The following is a 27,198-nucleotide window of genomic DNA, read 5'->3' on the forward strand; positions in this document are numbered from 1 at the left end:
AAATTGCTACAAATATCAAACTAATAGAATACTTCAGCCACACATGGCAGGAATAGTGTTAGGGGAGTGCAATTAGGACAACTGATCAGAGAGAGAGCCCTAAGCCAGCTGTAAGCTAAAGAAGCACAGCCTAGGCTTTGCGGTCCCCAGTTATGTCTAATACCAGCTCTAGCAAGATACATATTTCAAATCTGAAATATTCTAATCACAAAATATAAAAATTTTTTTCTACCTTTTCTTGTCTGGTTATTTTATTCTTCAAATCGCATTGGTTTCAGGCTTTGGTTTTGGGTTCGTTCTGTCTTCATTGTGGCATGGCTGGCTCCTGAAGGTAAAATAGGCGTAAGAGGAGCTGGGGAGGAGATGCCATCAACAACTGCTATCATATCAAACAGCCATATGGGGTAAAGACCTAGAAAAACTAATTGCACAAACAAACAACTATGAAGAATTCAGGAAACACCTAAAAACTTACCTATTCTTGAAATACCTAGGCAACGAACCGGAACATTAACCCCCCTCGTAACATCATCACATACCTGATCTTGCAAACTGTTAACCCCAACCCCTAACCACTAACTATGAACACCCTATTCAATTTACGGAACATTTCTACTTCTGTGCAAACAGCTTGGCACTTCCTGGCCTTGCAACACACAAACTGTTGCTAACATTATTAATATTATCAGATGTAACAGTCACAACCTGGATGAAAAATCACAAACTTAAACTCAACCAAGAAAAAACCAAATTCATCCTCCTCGAAAATGACAAGGTCCAAACCACAACCAACTTAGATATAAACACAATCAAATATCCCATCCAAACCACTATAAAACTACTTGGAACGACCATAGACAGATGCTGCACTATGCAACCGCAAATAAATAAAACAATTCAGAAATCATTTGCAATCATGAGAAATCTGAGACAAGTCCGAAAATTCTTTGAAAGAACACAATTCCAACTTATAGTACAATCCCTAATACTAGGTATATTGGACTACTGTAACATCCTCTTCCTCCCTTGCCCTGCAACTACGATAAGACAACTCCAAACAATCCAAAATACAGCTCTGAGACTCATATACTCATTGAAAAAACATGACCACATCACTGAAGCCTTCATCAACTCACATTGGCTTCCAATCCAAGAAAGAATCCAATTCAAATTCTACTGCATACTATTTAAAACCCTACACGGAGACAGCCCATCATATTTGAACAATCGCCTCATCCAAGCACCCACCACCAGACACAGAAAAACGCACTCCCCATTCATACCCCCCCAATCAAGGAAGTAAAAAGAACAAAACTACACGACGGCCTCCTAGCCACTCAAGCCGCAAGGCTGGACAACCAGATCTCCAACCTTCTGATGACCACCCCAGACTATAGGACGTTCAGAAAAGAAATAAAAACCACACTTTTCAAGAAATTCCTGAAACAACAATAACACCACGACCTCTTAGTAACTCTAAAACTGACATTTGATCTACCCATTACTACACTAATTATAACAAAAGAATCTCCACTATGACCACCTATTAACTCTCTTACAAACCACCTCACCCTCAACAACCCGCAAAATGTTTATAAAATCTACAATCTACCTCTCTAGCTAATCATTGTAACTCTGTTCTTTTTAAATTAACCTTTTGTAATCCGCCTTGAACCGCAAGGTAATGGCGGAATAGAAATCCCTAATGTAATGTAATGTAATGTAATGTAATACTCTTTAATCCATTGTACGAGATGTATACTGCAATACTCTTTAATTCATTGTACGTAAAGTTTCCCTTTATTGTATTGAGATGTACACTGCTATACTCTTTAATTCATTGTACGTAAAGTTTCTCTTAATTGTATTTACATTTCCTTCATTGTATTCACAGTTTCTTTATTGTAAACCGCCTAGAAGTCGCAAGATAGCTGGCGGTATATAAAAATAAAGTTATTATTATTATTATTATTAAGTCTGACACAGGCAAAATTTTTTACCACAAGGAACAAGACTTTTCACCACTCCCGTGGGGCAGTGAAAGGTCTTGTCTCCATTCCTGCGGTAAACCAGTTGTAAATGTCTACATTCCTGTGAATTTACTGCAATGACCATGGTTTACCGCAGTAAACGGTCCCCATGTCATTCTCTAGTAGAGATAAAGCTGAAGCTGGTAGCAATTCTTGGTGATCAGACATGTCTCTACCATAACACATACCAAGGAAAATTTTACATTGGGGATAATGTCTACTGGATTTATAGCCTTTAGAGAGGAAGCTTGCTTGTTTGGCCCTAAAACTGAAGGGCCCCCACACTTTTGACACTCTTGCATCATTTCTCTTATAGTCAGATTGCCATCAAATGAAAAATTGTTAGAAAAGTGATTCTAAATTTGTGAAAGCCTTATTTGTAATTAGCCAGCATGATGATAATGAAGATGCAAATGATGAATTAGACCTCAGCTTCTAATGCAGATAATGATGATAAAGTGTTGTTTTTTTTGTTTGTTTTTTTTTTTTACTATATGGAAGTCAAGTGTTTCAGATAGATAGATTCCCTTGATCAATATATATAGACTCAGTTAGACATCAGTAATATTGTAGCCTGGACTGGTTTGAAGGAACTTTTCATTCAGTCTCAGCAATCCACGTTCTGCCAGTGCAGTTGTTGAACACTTACTTGTGCTGGTTTAATAAGAGCACAAGCACACTTGTATGAGTGACAATCATTTTTAAGTTTTACTAAAAGAAAAGTGGCTTTAATTGTAGAGCAATAAAATTCTTTAGATAAAAACATTAACAATAGTTGCTTTTTTAAAATGTGTTCTTCACGGTACTTGTACTCGAGCATTACATTTTATTTAAGCATTTTGAACAACACTGCTTGCTATAAAACGTGACTGCCAAAACTTTGCTTAACATGGTACGCAAAGGTCTCACATTAGCACATCAAATTTTTCCTGCACATAGTAATCTTCCTACTCCCCCACCCCAAATTAAAAAAAATAAAAAATTAAATCCCCTGTGAAAAGTCCTATTTGAACAAATCAGTCAGGTATTTCTGCCTTCCTTCCTTACCGCAGCCCCATGCATGGCATCTCAATTTCCCTCCCTGTGGTAAGGATATACCACATCTTGAGTATTTCCTTTTTCCTCACTGACAGAAGTGACTATCTTCAGACATTTTCCTTGATACTGTCTTCCTCCCTACCTCCACTCCATTGCAGCCCTAGTGTCCAACTAGGTTGTGAAGCACCTTAACAGCCTTATGTGATAATGGTGATACTATTCAGTGAAGAGTGTTGTGGACAGAAAACTTTTACCTTCCTATACTCCTATGAGCACTGATCCTTCAAAAAGGTAAGCACACATTCCAGAGGGGTGCCTGGACAACTTGAGAGTTTGTCTTCAAGGTGGAAAAGATGTTTGACTGAGGGGGATAGGGTGTTAACTTGCCATGGATGGAGCTGCCTATACAGGGGAGAAGTGTGGAATGGAGATAGCCAGTGGGGCTGTTTGATACTGTGATAAGAATAAAGAAAATGCCTATACATACTGTAGCAGGTAGGGGTTCTCAGCCAACAGCAAGGATCCATGCACTTGCAGTATTCACACAGTGCTCCAACAGGCTGCCTCAGCACTCTGCAACAGGTAGAATCTCCTCCCTCCAACAGGATGGGTCCTCAACACCAGATGTCCCATAAGAACATAAGCAATGCCTCCGCTGGGTCAGATCTGAGGTCCATCGTGCCCAGCAGTCCGCTCATGCGGAGGCTCAACAGGTCCAGGACCTGTGCAGTAATCCCCTATCTATACCCCTCTATCCCCTTTTCCAACAGAAAATTGTCCAATCCTTTCTTGAACCCCAATACTGTGCTCTGTCCTATCACGCCCTCTGGAAGCGCATTCCAGGTGTCCACCACACGTTGGGTAAAGAAGAACTTCCTAGCATTTGTTTTGAATCTATCCCCTTTCAACATTTTCAAACGCCCTCTTGTTCTTTTATTTGTTGAAAGTTTGAAGAATCTGTCCCTCTTCACTTTCTCTATGCCCTTCATGATCTTGTAAGTCTCTATCATATTCCCTCTAAGTCCCCTCTTCTCCAGGGCTTGTGTTCAGAATCCTATTGTCTTCTTACCAAGGTCCTTATTCTTGGCATCCTTCCCACTCGGGGTGAACAAACAAGTTCCAAATTAAATAATGAAACACTACCCCCCCCCTGATATTCAAAACTATTAAACTGGTTAGGAAAGGTTTCTGACTGGTTGTTATTGTAAATATTAATTTGTAATCTGCCTATAAATTTTGATAGTGTGGAATATAAATGTAATAAATAGCATGTCAGTGCCTAGCAGCAGATATTTAGCAGAAGATAATGGCTATCTCCCACTTATTATTCACAACTAGCCACTAACTGGCTATAACTGGATAGATTCAGCACTAAACTGGCTATATTTAGCAACTAAAATAGGCCTACTAATTATGTGGCTTATCTTTAGCTGCTAAGCAATAACCAGATAGCACTGAATATTGCTGTAGCCCAAAATGAAACCGGGTATTCAGTGCCAGTCACCAGAAACTGCCCGGCATTGAATATTTGGGCTTAATGCCAGTGACGGACAGCAAAAGCGCTGCCCATAACCAACTCAATATTGGGCCCTTTATATCTCTGGATAAATTAGCATTAGTGAGGTAAGGTAACTTCAGACCTAAATCACTCTTGCAACAATTTTATTATCTTTTTTTTTTTTTAATTAGAACTGTTTATTGGTTTTATAAAAACATCTTACAGAAAGTGCAACAAAATATGGGCCGACTGGATGGACCATTTGGCCTTTTATCTGCCATCATGTTTCTATAAAAATGGGATTCATTCTTTCTCTGTCAGATTTCCATGCTTTGCGGCTCTATTATAGCTTCTGTATTGGTTCATTCCATGTACTCAGAATCAGGCATTTGCTCTTCCTTGGGTACCTCAGGCATTCCTTAGGTGAGGGTTACTTAAACTTCTCAAGAGCAGGCATGAACTCTGGACCTGTTGGTAGCCATTATATACTGTTACAGATCCAAGGAGGCTTGTCATCCTCCGAGCCCTGGCCCCTTTCATTTACTTCGTCACAAGCAAAAAAAAAAATACCCCAAAACTTTTGCTGGCTGAAGGCCACGTTTTCCTGAAAGCTGTCTTCTCTGACTATTCTGTTCTGTATGTCCTGTGTGTAGGCACCTGTTATTCCACTCCTTCCAAGCAGATGGTTTGTACCTTGACTGGATTTAGGGGTTGGGAGGACTCGGGCCCTTTAATTTATTTTGCCCCTTAATTTTTGTCAGTCTCCTGTGCACCTCCCTTCCTGTCTTACTCCAGCCTGGGCTTCCCCTGTCTCCTGGTATACTCTGTATTTAAGGAACAACTGTTTTCCTTAGGGAAATGGATTCAGGCATCCTCCTGACTGATAATACACAGCTCATTCATTTCAGGTTACTTAAGAGGATTTTGGTCTAATTACCAGGTTCTGTCTGGTATTAGATAGTGGCTATTCCATGAGCTGTTGAAATCTACCTTGTAGTATGAACATGGCACAGTGTTCATCAAGATCTTGCAAAGCTCTAATTTGCTTTAATTTGTGTGTGAGGAGTCACCAGCTGAAGGCGCCATATAAATGTCTGGTATGTGTTAGTGTTACTGGTAAGGCTTTTCTGCTTAGCATGCTATTTTCTGCCTGTAGAAGATGGTCTTTCCATACACACACATTGCATAGGCTCCTATGTCTGCTGTGCGACCCATGGTAAAAACATTTTGACATGTAAAGTGATAACAGTAGTTTCCTATTGTACATCTTTTTTGTTCATGTTCTTAGTCCAAGGTTCTTGAGAGACAGGAAGATGATTAGATTATTTAAAATTGCATTAGCCTCCCAGTGAGAAACCATTAAAGCACAAAAGCAAACCTAAAATGGATCACATGTCAGTCGGAAGAAAAGATGAGACACAATGAATAGCCGCTTGGTAGACCTGATAGAACAAAGCAGATGGTCAAGCTTACTCTTATTGGAAGGGAAGAGATCAACCTGTTGAAATGCAACAAAATAGAACAGGGTAGGGCAAAGTGGACAGAGGTTCTGTTGAAAAGTGGGGGAGAAGGAAGATCAGAGCGACATGAGAATAGAAATGCATCAGAAGGTATAACATGGGTAACTGCTTATCATTGCTGTATGGGTTTGGTGTGCTGCTGGAGTCCAGTTGTATGAGTGCCAGACTTCACAGTCTTTCTGATACGCTATTGTTTAAATGTCCCTATCAATTCAATTGTGTGCTTTTGTGTATGCTGTTTTTCCTGTAGTCCTTAACCCCTGTATGTGAAGAAGATAATCAGTCACAAGAGATAATTAAGAAGTTGGAAAAAAGCTTGGAGTTCCTAACCCAGCACACGGCCAGAGTTGCCAGGAGGGCAGAGATGCTTGGAGCTATTCATCAGGTAGAAATCATGTGACAACTAAGCAACACTGAAGGGCTTGTTTAAATACACTTATATTTAGAATTGTGTACAGGTTAGCCTCCGTTGTATATATGTGACAAAGAATGACTTTCTTCCTTCATCAAAGCTTTGCATTCTATGGATTTGTTGCTCCTTCACTTTTCATTTGTGAATGTTTTGACATTTAAAAAATCATCATAAGACTAGCCCAATGGTCATTCTGAGTCACAGCTGTCTGTCTAGCCTAGTATCTCACTTCTAACAGTGGTTAATCCAAATTATAACTACCAGGCAGAATCCCAGAGGAGCAAGATTGCAAGCTACTGATCCCAAGGATTATTAATGGCTTTCCCTATGTCTTGCCCCGGCGACCCCCGCCGAGTATGATCGGGCCAGGAGGGAGCCCAAGCCCTCCTGGCCCCAGCGACCCCCCCCCCCCCGGACTCGATCTGGCCAGGAGGTAGCCCAAACCCTCCTGGCCCCAGCGACCCTCTACCCCCCACTACAATACGGGCAGGAGGGATCCCAGGCCCTCCTGCCCTCGACACAACCCCCCTACCCCAACGACCACCCACCCGAACCCTCGATCAGCCCCCCCACCGACCTGCCGTGTTGGGCCCATGTGCCTAAGGCCCTGCAGGAGGGGGCCACAGGAGGGGCCTAAGGCTCCCAGGCCTATTCTGATTGGCCTAGGTGCCTTAGGCCCCACCTGTGGGCGGGGTTTCAGACACCTGGGCTAATCCGGCCCCATTCCGGAGCCAGCTGGCCTGCCGGATGGGCGGGCTTGGCACCCGTCCGTCCGGCCAACGTTGAAGGGAAGGGGGGGTGGGGGTCGGCGAGGGGGCCGATAGGGTGTTCAGGGGGGCAGTTGTTGGGGAGAGGGGGGTTGTGTCGAGGGCAGAAGGGCCTGGGATCCCACCTGCCTGTATTGTAGTGGGGGGTTAGGGGTAGGGGGTCGCCGGGGCCAGGAGGGCTTGGGCTCCCTCATGGCCCGATTGTACTCGGCTGGGGGGGGCACCGGGGCCAGGAAGGCTTGGGCTCCCTCCTGGTCCGATTGTACTTGGTGGGGGTGGGGGGCATGATCACCGGGGCAGGAGGGCTTGGGCTCCCTCTTGCCCCGATGTCGGGGGGTGCCGCGGGTGCCCGGGGCAGGGGGGCTTGGGTTCCCTCCTGCCCCAATGGTGTGTGTGTGTGTGGGGGGGGGGGGGGGTTGGTGTGGATTCTGTAACCAGTAATGTGTTTGACAGACACCGGTTACAAAATCCAGCTTTTAGGCGAAGGACTGGCTCCTCCTTCGCCTAAAAGCCCTTGTGTTGGACGTTTTGGGCTTATGCGTTTTTTTGGTTCATTATGGGGTATAAGTGTAGACGTCATTTGGGTACAAGTGTAGATGTAGTGGTGATCTGGGCGTTTAAACAGCTGAATGTAGAGGCAGGCCATTATCAAAACAAGGACGTTTGTTTTGATTATGGACACTTTCCCTGCTTCTGCTTTCAATGTTTAAAGCCTTAGGGCAAAAAGGGACTTAGACGGTTTTTTTGATTATGCCCCTCTATGTACCTTGAAGCAGATGTGACAATACCTGCAAGGCTTTCAAAATAAAATCCCCTTGAGCACTTTCCTTCCCTGGTCCAGCCCTACTTCTTTTTTGCCATGGGTAAAATTTACTTGTGCTGGTATTTGTATCAGCAATTTTAAATTCCATTTTTGTGCGTATAACAATGCTTTCTTTACCTATGGAAATAGATTTCCTGGAGTAATTTTTAACATGTTTTCAACATGCTTTGAAAATCTTTACAGAGAACTGATAACTTTTGGGGCTTTTTTACAAAACCATGATAGCGATTCCCATTCAGCAAATGTGAGAGCCCATTCAATTTCTATGGGCTTCATCACATTTGCTACACGAGAATCGCTACTGTGGCTTTGTAAAAGGAACCCTTTGCTTGCACACAGTTCTAAAATTGTCCTCGTAGCATTGATTTTAATTTACAAAGCGTGTTAAAATCAAAGTGAGACTTCTTAGTATTAAGACTAAGGGGTATGTTTACTAAAGGGTGTTCAGATTACCTGGGGAAAATTGCATGCATTTTTATACCAGCTCTTCATGCATAATTTTTCTGAGTTAAGACTTGTCTTTTACATTTCATTTAATATAATCACTGGCTCTTGAGCCTAGGCAGTGTCTTCAACATTTTGAAAGGACAGGCTATATATATTGCTCTCACTTGGTGAAAACAGCTTAGCACGGTTTTAAAAAAAGGTTTAGATAATTTCCCTGAAACAAAACTCCATAAGCCATTATTAAGATGGACTTGAGGAAATCCACTGCTTATTCCTATGACAAGCAGCTTAATCTTTTACTCCTTGGATCTTGCCAGGTACTTTTGTGACCTGGGTTGGCCATGGTTGGAAACAGGATACTAGACTTAAAAGACCTTTGGTTTGTCCTAGTATGGGAATGCTTGTGTTGTGTTTTTTTGAGTAATGGTATTGCCCACTGACACAGAATAGAGAACACCACCTTGACTGTTAACTGAGATTGATGACCCCTTCTAGAGAATGACACGGTTACAAAATTTATCACCGTTCCCATCCCAGTGGATAACTGTGGAAAACAATCCCATGTCTATTCTTAGTGTCTATCTTAACCTCAGTCCTTCTACACCAGCATTATTCAACGCAAGACTTGAGGGTCAGTGGTTGTACCCATTCATACTCTGATTCTTCCCTCTCTCCTTAAAGAATGACATGGGGATGGTTTCCCGCAGTTATCTGCAGGGCAGGAAAGGTGGTGAATGTTGTTACCATGTTATTCTCTACTTACACAAGTGTTCCACCAAAACATGGCTCATGTCAGATCCCTCTTGGAGGCCCATTGTGCTTTCTTTGGCTTTGAGGTAATATAATTGACCTATTCTACTTTTTAAATAAGTGGCGTACAATAAACAGTCTTAAAAAGAGATCGTGCAAAATACAGTTCGCAAACGGTTTAAACTTATTGTTTCATCTGTTATATGTATGTCATTCAAAAAGAAAAATCTCTCCTAAACTGCAGGCAATCCTCCCTGGGCAAACTTCTAATGGTAAATTATTCCATAATTGAGGATGAACAATGGGAAAAATACTAGACCGAGTAGTAACTTTACACATATTCGTGCTTTCAAATTTTTAAAAGTAAAGGCAAACTACTCTTGAATTCTGCTTCTGAGAATAACATCTATACTTTTACTTGGCATTGGGAAGGAAAAGACAAAGCACTGTTAACCATGTGAATGACTTTGAAAATAGCTCTAAGATGCTACTTTTATAAATAACTTGTGTAGAACAGTGTTTTGAAAACTTGCCTGTGTGCTTAAATAGCTCTGGCATTTGCAATAAAAGTAGGCATTAAGAAAATATAACCTCATTTATGCGATAAAGATATTTGCAGGTGGCAGAGGATGGGCTAAGTGGAGGGGACAATCAGACCTTATGGGTGTATCGCACAGATTCTTACTGGTACATACATCAGAATAGGTGAGACTGGCCACTTACAGGAAGGCAGTTCATAAGTGCATATGTTACCTTTTTATGAAACAATTTTTTATTTTTGTTTCCTTTCCTCCATTTTGTTTCTTTATTTTTTTAACTTGTAGACCGCTTTGATGCAATATTGTAAATAATGGTATCAAGGATATGTAAGAATGTGTGCTTTATGCCTTCAACAATCTAGGTGCCCTGTTATAAAATTATCCTCGCAAAATACAGTGCTGGCCAAATTATTTTGGATTTTACAACAGAAGTTTGTTTTTATTTTTGTTATTAAAAATCTCTCTTCATTGCAAAATACAGAAAAGTGTAAAATTGAACATGTTTAGTACATTAAAATGAAATTCTTATAACAATTGTTAGAACATTTCTCAAAACATTTAGGTGCACCATATTTATGCCAGGGTTTTCTTGACCTAAATGTGTGCACCTAAGTTAGGCACACAACAGTGCCGAAGTTAGAAACGGGCACCTAACTCCAAAACACACCCACGTTCTGTCCCTAACCATACCCGCTTTAAAGTAGGCACCTAACTTTTAATTAAGTCCAATTAAAGGCAATTATCGGCACCTATTAATCAAGTTAGGTGTTTGTCAGCTAAGTGCGCAGATGTAGATTCCTAACTTTAGGCGCACTTTATAGAATTTGGGGGTCAGTGCAAATTAATACATGATTAGTTCATGAACATGGCGACCATGAAAGCAAGATTAAGCATGATAATTTGCATATTAACTGAATGCCATGTTATGTGACAAGAACCAAATAGGTTATGAGTGGAAAATAGGTATAGATGGCACACAAATTTAACATAGGTTAGTTCACCACATGTTAACTCTCTAGGCCAGTGGTCTCCAACCCTGTCCTGGAGAACCACTAGGCCAATTGGGTTTTCAGGTTAGCACTAATGAATATGCATTAGAGAGATTTGCATATAATGGAAGTGACAGGCATGCAAATATGCTCCATGCATATTCATTAGGGCTAGCCTGAAAACCCAATTGGCCTGGTGGTCCTCCAGGACAGGGTTGGGGACCACTGCTTTAGGCTATCATAATGCCTTCTCAAGAGGAAGTGTTAAAATCACCCTGTTAAAACTGGCTGATTGTTACCGTGAATAATGCATAAAAATAAAGATCTCCATCCCTCCAAAGAAAAAATGAGAAATCAGTTGACGTAATGTCAATACTTTGTCCATCCACCATGTGCCTTTATACGATCTGGTATGCCTTCAGTCATATTCCTTGTACACCTTTTGATGTTTTGTGAAACCATTCTTGCATCAGTCTCTCCAATAGTAGCTGCTTGTTTGTGACAGTGCAGTCATTCATCTTGTCCTTCAAGATCTTCCAGACATTTTCAAAAGGATTCGTGTCTGCACGTTTCCTGCCAGTCCAGAAGTTTCTCTTGTTTTCGGGCCAAGAAGTTCTTAATTTTCTTACTGGTATGACATGGGGCCTTGTATTGTTAAAAGATAGCTTCCTTCTTCAAGGTTTTCACCATAGCAAGCTTGTATTTGGGGAAGTAGCCATGTTTTGAGAACATTCTGGTCCTGCTGCATGATCCCCTCAACAAGAACGTGCACCAATTCTCCAAGGCCTGAAGACGAGCACTGGTTTGAATGGCTTGATCTTCCTGCTTGGAGACCCGGCCCTCGAGATGGGTAATCTGCACACCCTGTTGCTCCATGCTGTTTTTAAGTTCATCCACTGATGCCTGGAACTTGAAGAATTTATCTTCGATAAGCATGGAGAGGTGCTTGGTCATCTCTCGCAGAGTCTCCTCGTGCAGCGCCACTGTTATGTGCATTGGAGTACTCAGGGCCACCATCTTGGGAGAAAGCGTGCTTTGTTTAAGCTTGGCAGGCCGCAGACTTCTTACAGGCATAGCACAGCACCAAGGCACACAAAAAGTACCTGAACCCGCAACCAGGTGCAGCTGTCTGAATCTAGAGAGAAAGGCACTCGATCAAACACGGCCAGCCGCCCTCAGGACACTTAAAATAAGGCAGAAGAGCGGGGGAATGGCAGAGCTCGGGCATAGAGCCACCACTCAGCTAGGCTTCATCACGTGACTCCCCCGTCCCAGTCTTCTGTAGTCCAGATGAATAGTGACCCATGTTAATCTTTTCTTTCATGAGCAACAGCGAGCAACAGCTTAAGACATTCTTTCAAACCTGCTCTAAAATGTTGACGACGGAGTTCACCTTTGCTGCCACTGTCTGTTCTCTCCACACTTATTGTAAGCACTGCAAACTCGCTTTCCTGTTCTGCAGATATATGTTGACCAATATTTAGTCATTCCTGGCACTGGACAGTAGGCATGTATTCTTCTTAGTGACAGTTTTACTTTTGCAAACTTTTTTTTGACAGATACAAACTGTGGTGAAATATTCAACTTTCAAGCAATTCCCTTCTGTTTTAAAGTTATTTACTCCAAAAGATCATGAATCTGATTCTTCTTTGGAATGGTATCACAATTTTTATCCATTGCTAGATTCCCACATTCAAGTATTAATATACAACACAAACCCTAATGACTAGAAAAGGTTCGTTAAATACCTTATTTAATAAATATCGAACACCCAAAAATGAGATGTTTCAGATTGTAGCATTAATTATCCTATGACTTTCCCAACACATGGTAAGTGTACCACAAGGGGTACATGATACCTCTCCAGGAGGTATGTGATATGCAGCTCTTGCTCCCTCCCCCCCCAAAAAAAAAAAAAGTTGAATTGCTCGTCAGTGGTCAATTAAGTTGCATGTGCCTCTTGGAAGTATGCTCTGATCTGGGCACAGAAATCTAGGTTGCCATATACTATGACCTAGCACTGGAGGAGGAGCCTCTGTTTACAAACTGGTACCTGGATAAAATGAGGGCATAGTTATCCATATGGGTTACCATTAAAATGTGGTGGTACTAGATGCTAGGGTCCACCTTAGGGGTTAGTATCCAAGAAAAGGATCTGGGTGTCATTGTAGATAGTACAATGAAACTTTCCACCCAAAGTGTGGCGGCAGCCAGAAAAGCAAACAGGATGCTAGGAATTATTTTAAAAGGGATGGTTAATATAACTAAAGAATGTTATAATGCCCCTCTATTGCTCTATGGTGCAACCTCATCTGGAGCATTGCATTCAATTCTGGTCTCCTTATCTCAAGAAAGATATAGCAGCACTAGAAAAGGTTCAAAGGAGAGCAACCAAGATAAGGAGGATGGAACTCTTGTCGTATGAGGAAAGACTAAAAAGGTTAGGGCTCTTCACCTTGGAAAAGAGATGGCTGAGGGGAGATATGATTGAAGTCTTCAAAATCCTGAGTGGATCGATTTTTTTTTTTTTTTTTTTTTACTCCATAAAAAATTACAAAGATTAGGGGACACAGGGAAATAATTTTAAAATCAATAGGAGGAATTATTTTTTCACTCAGAATAGTTAAGCTCTGGAAGGCATTACCATAGGTTGTGGTAAGAGCAGATAGCAAAGCTAGTTTTAAGAAAGACTTGGACAATTTCCTGGAGAAAATGGCCATAGTCTGTTATTGAGAAAAATGGGGGAAGCCACTGCCAGCCCTGGATCGGTAGCATGGAATGTTGCTACTCCTTGGGTTTTGGCCAGGTACTAGGTACCTGGATTGGCCACCATGAGAACGGGCTGCTTGGCTTTATGGACAATTGTCTGACCCAGTAAGGCTATTCTTATGTTCTTAATGAAATTTTTGACTTGGAGGTACTTAGCTTGAAGAAATTGGGAAACACTACCATAGTGCATAAAATTTTGCTGCAGTTGTGTTAAACACGGCAGTTTAATTTACACTAATATTAACTGTCAAAGCTCTCAGCATTGCTAAAATCCATAATAATTTGACCATTACTGTATTTACTTATTTATTTATTTATTTTAGGGGAGGGGAATCTTTGTATGCCATTAGTATTTTTATGTTGCATTTTATAACTTGTCTGAGGACTGAGTTGCCTAAGATAATTCATATGTTCCCTTACATAGGAAAGTCGTGTCAGCAGAGCAGTAGAAGTGATGATTCAGCATGTAGAAAACTTAAAACGAATGTATGTAAAAGAGCATGCAGAACTTGAGGAGCTCAAAGAGATACTTCAGCAAAACGAACAGTCTTTTGGTTCTTTGGGAGAGCGAGGTAATCAAAATGGTTGGTGTTGGGTATTTTTTTTTTTTCTTTGCACCAGTCTCTGTACTCTTCTGCTTCGCTGCTGTCATTGATGCTGCAGAAATCAGTAAGATGATCAATAATTAAGGTTTAACAGTTGTGAAAAATTCTTCCCTGCCAGTTATATCATATCACTGAAACATGTATTTTACTGAATTCTGTGGGATTAGTTGTCCTTCTCCGTCACAAATTTAAAACTAAATCTGAAAAAATGTAGCCTACTAATACACTAATTGGGTCAGATGTCTTGCCTCTGTGTCAGGGAATCTCCAAACAAGCACACTCTTTTCACAAACGGACCTCAGAATCCAAAGGATACCATTCAACTGCAGTTTCTGTGAAGAGGGGTGCTTCTCCTGACGCAGCAATTCGAGCGAAACAAGGGTTTTCTTGTTGAGAAATATCTGTCCTAGTTCCTGGGTGTTTGCAGGAATTTTTTTGTCTCAATGTGGATTACAATCTTCGGCTGGATCGTTCATTTGGAAAGGACTGCACCATAGAACACTGAAGCTAAGTCTGAATTTCCTTTCCTTACTGAACGCTGGATATTTATGCTACACTCTTAAACATAAATTTACCTCTTTAGTTGGCAATTTGAATTTCCTTTGTGTTGAGTGATTCCTTTTGTTGTTGGTAAGCACTTAATTTAACCTGGGTTTTGAGCCAGAGACCTTTTCACCCTCATAAAGAAGAGTTGTTGTTTGTTTGTTTTTCTCTCTCTCTCTCTCTCAGCTTCCCCGGAGTGGACCAGTGATAAGACCTTTTACAGCTTTTGGATTTGAGTTATAGATATCCTTTGGATTCTGAGATCCGTTTGTGAAAAAAGAGTGTGCTTGTTTGGGGATTCCCTCACACAGAGGCAAGACATCTGACCTAATTAGCGTGTTACTGATAGTATAGGTGTCTTAGCTCTATTAATCATGCCTACCTAATACAACCATGTCTTAAATCAATAGTGGCCAATTGAATAATCCATAGTGTAAACACAAGATATAATTTTGCATTGACTGTGTGCTGGTTCTGGGTTGTCTAACTTGAAAAGTTTAAAAAGTCACAATACACAATAGATATGCAGAGATTAATGGTGGCCATTTTGAACTTTTTCCCCAATTGAACTTTACAGAACCATTATAACTTAAAATACATCTTGCATTTCATTAGTTTATAAAATTGTCATATTCTACATTAAAATAGAGTTCTGTTAATTCTGTAAGCTCTCTTAAATTTTACACTTTATTTTTTTACACGTGAGAATCTGAGTATTCATATTGACTTGGGTTTTGTTGTGAGCTATAACAAAGGGTACAACTAGTATCTTTTAACGTTAGTGCAATGTTAAGCAATCTAAAGTAGAAAATGGGAACATTTTTCCCTCCAGAACAATAGTGCTCTCCAAATGTATGCAGCATTTTAACATATGTCTTCTCAGTTTGATATATTGAAATAGTAATTCGTTTCATAGTAATACCATTTGTATATATTAATTTTTAGCTGAAGTGATGGTTTTTTTCTTTTTTTTGTACTTAAGGGAGAAGTTATCAAAATAGGCTACTATTAAGAGGTGTTATTTAATGTTAATCCCAGTTATCAGTAATTAAGGGCTCCTTTTCCGAAGCCGTGTTAGCGGTTTAACGCGCGCTAATATGCAGGCCGCGCTAGCAGCTACCGCCTCCTCTTGAGCATGCGGTAGTTTTTCGGCTAGTGCGGGGGTTAGCGCGCGCTACAAATGTGCATGCAATAAAGCCGCTAACACAGCTTCGTAAAAGGAGCCCTAAGTGTCATTGCATAAAAAGGGACCTGTGGTAAAATAACATACCTTAACAGTAGCCCACACTGGTAACTATGCTTTTTAGTCTTTCATCATTAATTTTACAGCATAGCAAAATATTTCAATAATTGCTGCAAATGTTTCTTTTGCAGATGAAGAACAAAATAAATTATCCAGTTCTCTGAGCTCAAAGGTACTCCATCAGAGTTAAATATTACTTGCTATAGAAATCTAACTGCACATGTATTATCTTTGAATAACTTTTGTTTAGATTTATAATAGTATTGTAATCTCATTTGACAGTGGCACTTATGTGAGTAAAATCTGGGAGACTTAATTTTTAAGCTTTAACATTTTTGGCAGCCCTATAGCTCTGCTGGCAGGAAATCTGGTTTCTAGAGTGGTAGCGTAGGTATGTGCCCAGTGCAAACCTTTTTGATTGTTTTCAGTTCATATAGGCTTATCTCAATTTTTGGATTTTAGTTTGTCATTCATTTTAATAAGTCTACACCAGGGGTGCCAACACTTTATTGGCTTGTGAGCTACTTTTAAAATGACCAAGTCAAAGTGATCTACCAACAATAAAATTTTTAAAAAACACAAAACACATTGTACATAGAGAAAATGTTAATTATAATTTATATTTGGGGTTTTTTCAGAGGTCAAGGCAGATGACCTCAGTAACAACTGTACAAAAATAGACAAATATACCCACTCCCTTTTTACTAAACTGCAATAGTGGTTTTTAGCACAGGGAGCTGCGCTGAATGCCCTGCACTGCTCTCGACGCTCATAGGCTCCTTGCGCTAAAATCCGCTAGTGCAAAATATAGACAGCAGATATAAATTCTCAAAACGGACACATTTTGATCACTAAATTGAAAATAAAATCATTTTTCCTTTGTCCGGTGATTTCATGAGTCTCTGGTTGCACTTTCTTTTTCTGTCTGTGCATCCAATATTTCTTCCCTTCTTTCTGCCTCCTGCATGCTTCGTCTCTTCCATTCCATTCCCCAACCAACATCTCTATCCTTCCATGAGTCCAACTTTTTCTTCCTCTCCCTGCCCCCTTTTCTTTCTGCCTCCCTGTTCTGCTACCTGTCTTTCTGTCTCCCCTTTTTCTCCCCAAACCACCCCCAAGTCACCGCAAATGCCGCCATTGCCGAGTTCTTTGTTTTCTGACGCTGCAACAGGCCAGCAGCCTTCTCCCTAATGTCAATTCTGACATTGGAGCGGAAGTTCCGGGCCAGCCAAGGCGGTGCTTGACGTCAGAGAGAACGCTTCTTCAGGGAGAGGTTGGGGTGATGGTAGGGGACGTCAGGGAGAAGGAAGGCTGATCGGCCTGGTAGATCACGAAGGCAACATGAGTATCACGGAGCCCGGGATGGGCTCCGCAATCGACTCGCGTTGCCTTCGAGATCTACCGGTCGATCGTGATCGATGTATTGGGCACCCCTGGTCTAAACCATTAAAATGTTTAATGTGCACTAATTGACTTTACATTAATTCATAGAATAACATGCATTAAATCAGTTTGGCGCATACAGAATTTTTTACGTAACACAAAAACTATATACGAAGGTAAATCAAAAATTAAAGGCAAAATACATTTAATGGTTTTAATAGAAGTGTCTATGAGCAATTGAACATGTCACTTTTCCACATAGTCCCCATGCAAGATGATACATTTGTTGTATCGTTCAACTAGCTTCCATATTTCTGCAGAGAAGTTTTTCAGCTGCTCCCGAAGCCAGGTGAACACCACTTCCTTTACTTCCTCATCAGACATGAATCTGCAACCTCACACCATCTCCTTCAGTGCACCAAAGATGTCATAATTGATAGGCGCCAGATCTGGCTGTAAGGAAGATGTGGAAGATGTTCGAACCCAAGCTGTTGCACTGTCTCCTGTTGCTGCTGCTGTATAAGGACATGCATTGTCATGGTTTTGGACAACATTCCTCCTCTTGCTGCAAATTGCAGGTTAAGTTTATTTTACAGCAATGCACAGTAATTTCACTGTGTCGGAATAGGCCTTTCCATGTCCTCCAAAAAAGTTAACATGAATTTCTTTTTTGCTTTGTCGTTTGCTCTCCGGGTGGTAGTAGTGATGCACCTATATACCATTGCCAATGACAATTCTCTCCAGAATACTTTGATCATCTTCATACCATCTCAGAATCTGGACTGCAACCTCCACAAGCTGTTTGGAAACCCATTGTGTGCATACTTCCCTGTATCCCAAGTCATCATGCATTATGGCAAATGAAAATCCTAGCTGAGATCCAAATTTGCAGCCAATTAAGACACCGTTATCCCATCGATCTTCTCTAATCAAGGCTTCTGCCCTGTCGGTTAAACTTATTTTTCCCACTTTAAATGTTTTTACCCACTCAGCACCATGAATCAACGAAAGATTTATATGTCCATATACCAAATCAATATCCGTTGGTGAATTTCCACCGGTTTTACTCCCTCTGCCCAAAGAAAACACACTACAGCATGTTCTTCAATAGTGCAACTTTGCAATGGAGCGTCCATGTTTCTGACCTTGTGGCTGCCACTGCACTGCACTGCACTGTGTGTGGATGAACTATCCAACCGGTAATATATGAATACATAAGTTGCATTTCATTAACTCTGTCCTGGTTGTCACGTAATTTAACAATTGCCTTTAATTTTTGATTCGTCCTCATACTAATAAATGCACATCACTAGAAAAAAGTGTAAATAACTTTTTGGAGGATAGCAGATAGTTATTCCTACAAAACAGACTAATCAGTTGTATATCTGAACTCACTTTTTTTTTTTTTCTTGCTTCCACTGTCATCTAGTAGAGATGATATCAGGATTCAGCTTCAGAGAGAGAGAAGGTTGAATTACTTCACAAAATATTTTGTGTCTTCCTAGGGAAGCCATATTTTCAGGGATCAGGTCATTAATTTACTGGGCAGTCAAGGGAATTGTGCTAAAAAGAAAAAGCTGGTAATGGAGAGAGGCTGGATTATAAACACTAGTACACAAATGTATTCTTTCATTTTCAATACTGTTGTGAATGTTTTCTAGGAAAACAAAGTAGCAAAACAATTGTTTACTAAGATATGACAAGATGGTTCTGGAATGATTTTTTTTTTATTTTAAATCTTAAGTTTTCAAACTATTAACAAGTGCGACAGTATACATATACATACATATATATAACATTTGCAATAAGCACTTATAATCCATTAGTAACAAAACAGAAAAAATAAACCCCCTTTCCCCTCAAATATTTCAAACTTGGAATAAAAAAAATACCTCCCCTTCCTCCCACCCACCCTTGGATGTGTATTAAAAACAACAGAAAAAGATAATAGACAACTATAACAACTCCACAAAAGATGTCAATGTCCCCAAACTAATTTGAATATCTTAGTATTTCCCAACATTTCAGTGTTCATTTTTTTTCAAACTTATAACATAAGCATACATTTGCCCACCAAAAAGTAAAATTAAGGTGATCCCAATTCTTCCAATTATGAGTGACCATTTGCATGGCTATCCCGGTCAGAAATGGGAAAAGCTGGCATTTATAGCGGTCCATGGGGGTGGAATAATTATTAGAATATCTGAACAATGAAACTCTAAGCCAGCACAGCTGAGACATGTTGTAAAGGTTAAAGGCACAAAGAATGCTTATATAGAGTAATGTTTCAACTAGTTTCTATTACTGTACATAGACTTTTTCATAATCACCATACCCTGTAAATGCACATTTGCTTATTAAGTACTTCATATATTGAACATTATAAAACAGGAAGAATCTTTGCTAGGTGATTGGATTTAAACTAAATATAGAGGGGCATAGTTATCCATATGGGTTACCATTACAATATGGTGGTACCAGATGCTAGGGTCTACCTTACGGGTTAGTGCACAAGAAAAAAATCTGGGTATCGTTGTAGACAATACGATGAAACCTTACGCCCAATGTGCAGCAGTTGCCAAGAAAAGCAAACAAGATGCTAGGAATTATTTAAAAAGGGATGGTTAACAAGACTAAGAATATTATAATGCCTCTGTATTGCTCCATGATACATCAATTTTGCATGCAATTCTTGTCGCCTTATCTCAAGAAAGATATAGCGGAACTAGAAAAGGTTCAAAGAAGAGCGACTGAGATGATAAAGGCGATGGGAACTCCTCTCATATGAGGAAAAACTAAAAAGGTTAGGGCTCTTCAACTTGAAAAAAAGATGGCTGAGAGGAGAGATGACTAAAGTCTACAAAATCCTGAGTGGTGTAGAATGGGCACAAGTGGATTGATTTTTTTTGTACTCAGTCAAAATTTACAAAGACTAGGGGACACTTGATGAAGTTACAGTGGAATACTTTTAAAACCAATAGGAGGAAATATTTTTTCACTTAGAGAATAGTTAAGCTTGTTTTAAGAAAGTTTTGGACAATTTCCTGTTATTGAGACAGACATGGGGGAAGCCATTGCTTGCTCTGGATCAGTATCATGGAATGTTGGCTACTATTTGGGTTTTTGACAGGTACTAGTGATCTGCATTGGCCACTGGGAAGACGGGCTACTGGGCTATATGGACCATTAAATGTGACCCAGTAAGGCTATTTAGTTAATTCATGCAATTTTAGCACAGTTCCCATTTTATAAAGTGTGACCTTGTTATTAATAAGTACGGTTAACAGTAAAATAACACATCATAATGGTAGCCCACATTGATAAATCTTATCCCATCCTCGCCCTAAATGATTTAAAGTATAACTGCAATATGACATACTGAGTGTAAGTTTAATAGCATATTATTGACTCTTTGACCCTAGCTGGCTTTTGGCTTCAGGCCATACAAAATGCCTAGAGCATGCTGAATAACAATGCTCATCCTAAATTTTGTTTAGTGATTTAAAAAAAACAACAACTATTATTGCACATAGGGTATATAGATTTTTGTGTTATGAAGATCCAGTGCATCTCCCACATGTATTTCTGTTTTTAGCTATCTTCACTTCTTAGAGTGAGCATTACTTCATCCCCCAAGAACACAGTAAATGCTGGGTCTGGTAAGCTCCATGTTTCATAAATGTTTTGGACTTGATTTGGCCAAATTTGATTTGTATTTCTAGTTGAATGATTTGCCAGCTTTTAAATTATGTTGCATGTTTATTGAATGCTTCTTTCCCTAGCAACAGCAGCAGATGAATCCAGAGACCAATGGGATAGCACACATCTACCAGCAGGCGGAGATAGAGAAACTGATTAACAGGTGGTCCTATTGGCTGGCACTCCTCCTGTATCTCCAGTATTCTCTATCTCCCAGCAGGAAAAGGTCGCTATTCAACTAGCTCCTGAATTCTGGCTGTGACTGGAAAATTATTTTCTCCTGTTGAGATTTCTCTTCAGTGAGACTGCCATTCTGTTTCTCCTGTTGAGGTTTCTCTTCAGTGAGACAGGGGTGTCCGGCTGAATGGTGCCGGCTTTAGGGGTTACACCTGGGCCCCCCCAAGTCCCTGCCTCACCCTCCCTCCATTGCTAGAGGGTCTGACTGGGTCTCAAACTTTTGCTGTAGTGTGTTTTCTTTGGGCAGAGGGAGTAAAACCGGTGGAAATTCACCAACGGATATTGATTTGGTATATGGACATATAAATCTTTCGTTGATTCATGGTGCTGAGTGGGTAAAAACATTTAAAGTGGGAAGAATAAGTGTAACCGACAGGGCAGATGCCTTGATTAGAGAAGACCGATGGGATAACGGTGTCTTAATTGGCTGCAAATTTGGATCTCAGCTAGGATTTTCATTTGCCATAATGCATAATGACTTGGGATACAGGGAAGTATGCACACAATGGGTTTCCAAACAGCTTGTGGAGGTTGCAGTCCAGTTTCTGAGATGGTATGAAGATGATCAAAGTATTCTGGAGAGAATTGTCATTGGCAATGGTATATAGGTGCATCACTACTACCACCCGGAGAGCAAACGACAAAGCAAAAAAGAAATTCATGTTAACTTTTTTGGAGGTCTCAAACTTTTTCTTCTTTCCCTTCTCTGTTAAAAAAAAAAAAAAAAAGAGACCACAGTTGCTGCATTCTGCTCTTACTGCTGATCAACCAGCTTTAACTGGCTTCAACCGGCCCTAACAACAAGCTTTTGAATATGTCTGTGCTTTTTATTTTTGCTTGAACTTCAGGTTCTGTTTGGGAGTCTTAGTATTGTGGGTTCGGTCAACGTACATTTAAGGCATGGATATTTTATTGAGGCTAAGTTTTATGACTAGAAATCCGTGGAGGGAGCCGGGACTTCCCGCCCTTTGCATGCACGCGCTTGGTTTCCTTGTTGGTTACAGCGCGGCAGTAGCGGTGCGATTTCATGCTCGCACTTGTTCTCATTGTTGGGTTTCAGTTCAGCAGTAGTAGTCCTGTTTATTCTGAGGTTCTCTTTCATTGATGTTTGTCACGGCCATGTGCAGCTGATTGTGCAGGTGCCGGTTTATAACAGTGCGCATGAGATGGGACATGTTTTTTTCCAGCGCTGTGGGCCGTTCTGGTTATTCCCCGAGTCTGATTTTCTTTCTATGCAAGCCGTGGCAGGGTAAATTTTGCGGGGCTTGAATCCGACTATATTTCTAGGCGCGTTGATGCAGTGGCAACGTGTCGGCGAGAATCAGGCGTGCGCTTGGGTCTCCGGCAATGGCGGGAGAGCTGCAGTGTTCCGGTAGTTTGTTTCCAGCTGGCTTTGGTCAGGGTATGCCGGGGCTTCTCTCCTTTCCGGTTCAGACAAGTTGTATGTGTTTCACCAGCTTTGGGACAAGCTTGGGCAGGTTTATATGTCTCTGTGTTCCTGCTGTACTCCCTTGAAGGAAGCTGCATGTTTAATTGGACTCTGGGGTTAACACTCGAGGGGTTTACCAGAGAGACTCTGACCTGTGCTAGATCACCCAGTCTCAGTTTGTCTCCGGACTGGGGCGACATGCGGCAACTCACAGCACGGTGAGATCAGCAGTAAGATAGTGCCCTGTATTTCACACAGGTATCTCATTGTCTCTCTTGGGGTCCCTGCAGATTGAGCCTTTGTCTGTTGGTAACTGTCCTTATTTGGGCCTCTGTGCTGAGTTGCATGTGTCTAGTTGTGGCACAGGATATATATGCCTAAAGGTAATACAAACAGTTTCCAAGTTCGGGCTGTCTCTATGGGCATAATGACACTTCGCATCTTCCTGCGGCCAAGACTCTCTTTCTCTATTTCTTAGGGGGCCTGGACTTCAGATTTCCATGCTTATCACGCTGGTTTCTCTTGTCGCCATTTTCTCCTGGCACATGCTAGACGGGCCCCCCGACCAGACAGGAAGGGCTGTACAGCTCCTTTTAACCAGGAGCCAGTTACCTATTCTATCAAACCCGCGGAGGATCACGCGCTATGTGGCTGTTAGCCTCATCCCTGAAGCTCTCATTAGCGATGTGAGCTTTGTCTGATACCTGTTAGGATGCTGTTGTTTTCCACGAGGCGGTAGATGCAGCTTCTTGATTGAGTCTAGTACGTATTCACTTTAAAGGACATACATATTTTGCTCATGTTGCATGGAAGTACTGTTTTCATGGTTCCAGTATATTCCTCTTTACATTGTGAAATTTGATTTTTCCTAGGAGAATCTTCTTGCAGATCCTACAGTTCTCATCCTGCCATTCCCTGACCTTCTGCACTTCATTCTGAGGGGATCTTGACTTCTTCCAATGACTCTTCAGTCTTTCTCATGAGGGAGAAGACGCTATAATGTCAGGTCAGGAGGCTGTGAAGATTTTTCAGGATGCTTGCAACTTTGCATCCTCCTCAGGTTTCCAGTTCGTTCTTGGAGTCTCCATGTTTTGTGTTTCCCTTTTCAGTGTTACTGGAAAGGCAGTTCTGAAAAGGCAGTTCCTCAGGGCAGTTCTTGTAGTTCTTCAGGAACTAAGGGGCGTTGTTCCACTTACTGCATGGTGCCCAAGACAGGGGCATTGGGCAGGCTGGATCCCATTCTGCTGAATTAGTTTCTCAGGGTTACATATTTCTGCAGAAAAACTGGGAGAATATTTACATTTTCACTATGGACTCCGAATCGGCACTAGGTTTGCTTGCCTCTCTTTGAGCAGCGCTTTCAGTTTTGGCACATGCCATTTCACCTACCAAAGGCTTCAAGAACATTTTAGAAAATGTGGGCAGTGGTACCGTTTTGGTGCTACCAGGTGATTCATCTAATTTCTTCTTGACTGACTGCTTGATTTGGACGTCTTCCAGTCGGGCCATTTGACTGACACGAAAAGGGTGGTTTCTTTTCCTCAGTTCTTTGGACGTGAATCTTCGAATTTGCACAGTGCTCTTTTCTCCTGTACTATTTATAGGTATATCGGGGAGATGTTTTTATTCATATAGAAGAGAAATGTGTTTCTTCCCAGAGTCTAGTGTAATGGGTCACAGTCTCAGGTTTGCAATCTTCTTTGGTCACCATGACCCAGAGTATGGGATTCTGTACAGGTTATAGGATCCATGTTGCTGACTCCACTGGGAACTTCGGCTTGCTTTCCCATTATAATGCTACAGCAGTCGCTTTTGTTCCGGTGGTTCCCGGTATCTCAGGGCTCCAATTATTTGGTAGGCTCCTCATGCCTCGCTCTGTATGATTTGGTGGCTCAGCGAGATTTCTCTTTTCAAAGGCATGCCTCGGTCTTTGCTGGACTAGCTCATGGCCACCAAACATCCCAGGCTGTCGGGTTGGGGAGTTCAGTGCCTTCCATCCTCGGCTCCAGGAGTCTGGTCTTAGGGGGCGACTCAGTACTTGTTTATTCTTCTTCTCTTGAGCATGGTCAGGCTACCTTTCTGGAGCTTCAAACCATTCTTCCGGAATGCCGCTGAGGGTCCTTTCAGTCGGTATTATGATGGGGGTATTTCTCTACAGCTTGGGCAGTAGGTGAATTACTCAGTTGCCAGGTAAAGTTGTTGTTCTACTTCAATTGATGGACCCTCATCTTCCTCTTCTGTTGGCAGATCATTTTATGGGTCAGGAAAAGAGTTTGGATAGACTTTCTCTCCGCGAAATCTGAGCATGGCCCATTTATTGTATGTTACAGTGTACAGCATTGTGTACGCTCTAGAAAGTGTAAACGTTAGTAATAGTGAAATCTTCTACATCCTGGATATTGGGAATTTTGGCTCAGGCGTTCCAGCTCATAATTTTGTTTATCGGCATATAAGACGGACCCCTTATTTTAAGTTTATTTTGAGGGGAAAAAAGTGTATCCTATTCGCTGGCAAATACGGTACTTTTTTATTCCAATCTTTGTGGATGTGTGAAGGGGGTCTGAACACCGGGGGGAGTGTGGGTGTCTTTACTTTGTCTCTGCAGTGGTTATCTGGTCACTTTTGGATACCTTTTTGGCACTTATACCTGTTTTTACATCGTCTAACTCACAGCGTTGAAGTTTCATCTAGGATGACTAGTACAACATTCGATTATCCCTGCAAGATGGCCAAGTCTGGGTTAGCACATATCCCGCCCACATAATGCCCTAACCACTCCTCCAGATACACCACTTTTAGCTGTGTGCACAGCGGGGTTCAGCGGCCTAAAAAGTCCTGCAACATGTCCAGAAAATCAGTTTGATTATCGGCACTTGGATGACCTGTCTTTTAGGTGCCGACTTGGGTGGGTTTTTAGACATGTTTGTTTTGATTGAGCCCCATACTATCTCTTTCATCGCTTGGTTCAGATATATAACCCACTGGTCTAGGATGATTCGAGCAAAGGAAACAGGTAAGAATAAATTTTACTATATCCAAAATTTATAGAAAATATCTGTATAAAAGTACCTATTAATAAGAAGTGAAGCTGCATTGCTTCAGCAGCACTCTGATTTAAGTATTCCTGTTAGAGACATTTTACAGTACAGTATTTGGGCCTGAGCTTTCCTGCAGATGAATAAATGCGATTTGAATGATTATTTTTCCTTGTTAGCTTTATGAGCTGAATTGGTAACATAGGGATCCCCTCTTCCTTTGTAGGTAGCTTTCTCTAAGCTTATACTGAATCATTTTAATTGAAAATTAGCCAAATATTGCAGTTTGCTAGTTGATTATTCTTTATATTTCTACTGTTTACCTATCAAAGATATTTGAGTTGACTCAAATCTATTATATTTCAGTGATTTTTATCTTTACAAATTAACTTTTGTATTTTTATTTTAAAGGCTTTGGTACATGAAGTCACAGGAATTGAAGAAAATGATAAACTCAACAAGAGATCAAATAGCTGGTAATAATGCCCACTTTCCACTGTCCTTAATGGAAAAGGGATTCTTTTCCAATGGGATTGGGGAGGGGATACATTTCAGAATCCTGCTGGTATTAAGCCTGTGGGATAGATAAGAGCACCTGTGGGTAAGCGCACACCCTCACCTTGAGTGTGATCCTAGGCTCTGTGAGTTTTAGGATCACAGACAAAAAAAGCAATCTGCCATTTCTCAGAAAAAATTACAAAATCCTATGTTATAATTAGTAGAATGTATGTCAATTCTAATTTTAAATAATTCTATAATGTGAGAACTAAAAGCTGTAGTCCAAGTACCTCCTAAGCTATAAATGAGAAAGTGAAGGTCAGGAGATTCCTCTAAAGATCTAAGCAAGGAAGCAGGAATGCGGTATAAGGGATAAGAACAGACTGCAAATACACAGGGATCCCCAGTGTAATGTGCCTGATGAGCTAAAGTCAAAATTGTATATTTAATACAACTTGTGATTGGAAGCCAATACTGTTCCTGCAGTAAAGGATCATTGAGGTTTTATATAATATTTAAACAGTCATGTTCTGAACAAATTTAAGCTGATGGAACTCTGGCCAAATGATTAATTACTAGTCCATGTAACAGTATCCGCAGGGAGTTTTCATTTATTTTCTGAGGACAAGCATGTATTATAATCTTGCATATAGATGTAATCTATGGAACCCCATATGGACAGATAATCAGGTGTACTGTCACTTTAAATTTTAAGCACCACTTGTACTGTGTACATGCTGGTGCCTTCTACTTGATGTCGGCTCACGGAATCTGTAGCTTTTTCTTCAGAATTCTCAGCACATCAAACTTGTCTTTTTTGGGTGCCTCCCTTTCAGTATTTTCTTCAGTTGTTTCTCATATGTTTTTTCTTTCAAGTTCCTTCCCTTTTAATCTTGCGTTCAGATTGTTTCTGCTGTTCATTTTCAGGTCTTTGGGCCACTTCA

The 27,198-nt window shown here is 40.9% G+C and overlaps 1 protein-coding gene across 5 annotated transcripts in view; it reads left to right on the forward strand.

The window, feature by feature from the left end:
- The window catches only part of LOC117363329 (lymphoid-restricted membrane protein-like), a 248,868-nt gene that overhangs the window by 176,658 nt on the left and 45,012 nt on the right, over positions 1-27,198 (forward strand). For 4 of the 5 annotated variants that reach the window (XM_033950851.1, XM_033950852.1, XM_033950850.1 and 1 more), the window contains 4 exons: positions 6,337-6,471; positions 14,007-14,154; positions 16,105-16,145; positions 26,168-26,232. In XM_033950851.1, coding sequence (XP_033806742.1) covers positions 6,337-6,471; positions 14,007-14,154; positions 16,105-16,145; positions 26,168-26,232 — 389 coding nt within the window. Of the gene's footprint in view, positions 1-6,336; positions 6,472-14,006; positions 14,155-16,104; positions 16,146-20,951; positions 21,016-26,167; positions 26,233-27,198 lie in introns of all 5 variants that reach the window. The other variant, XR_004540024.1, reaches the window with a different exon arrangement.

The sequence above is a fragment of the Geotrypetes seraphini genome, chromosome 7, assembly GCF_902459505.1.
Source record: "Geotrypetes seraphini chromosome 7, aGeoSer1.1, whole genome shotgun sequence".
Lineage (NCBI taxonomy): Eukaryota > Metazoa > Chordata > Amphibia > Gymnophiona > Dermophiidae > Geotrypetes > Geotrypetes seraphini.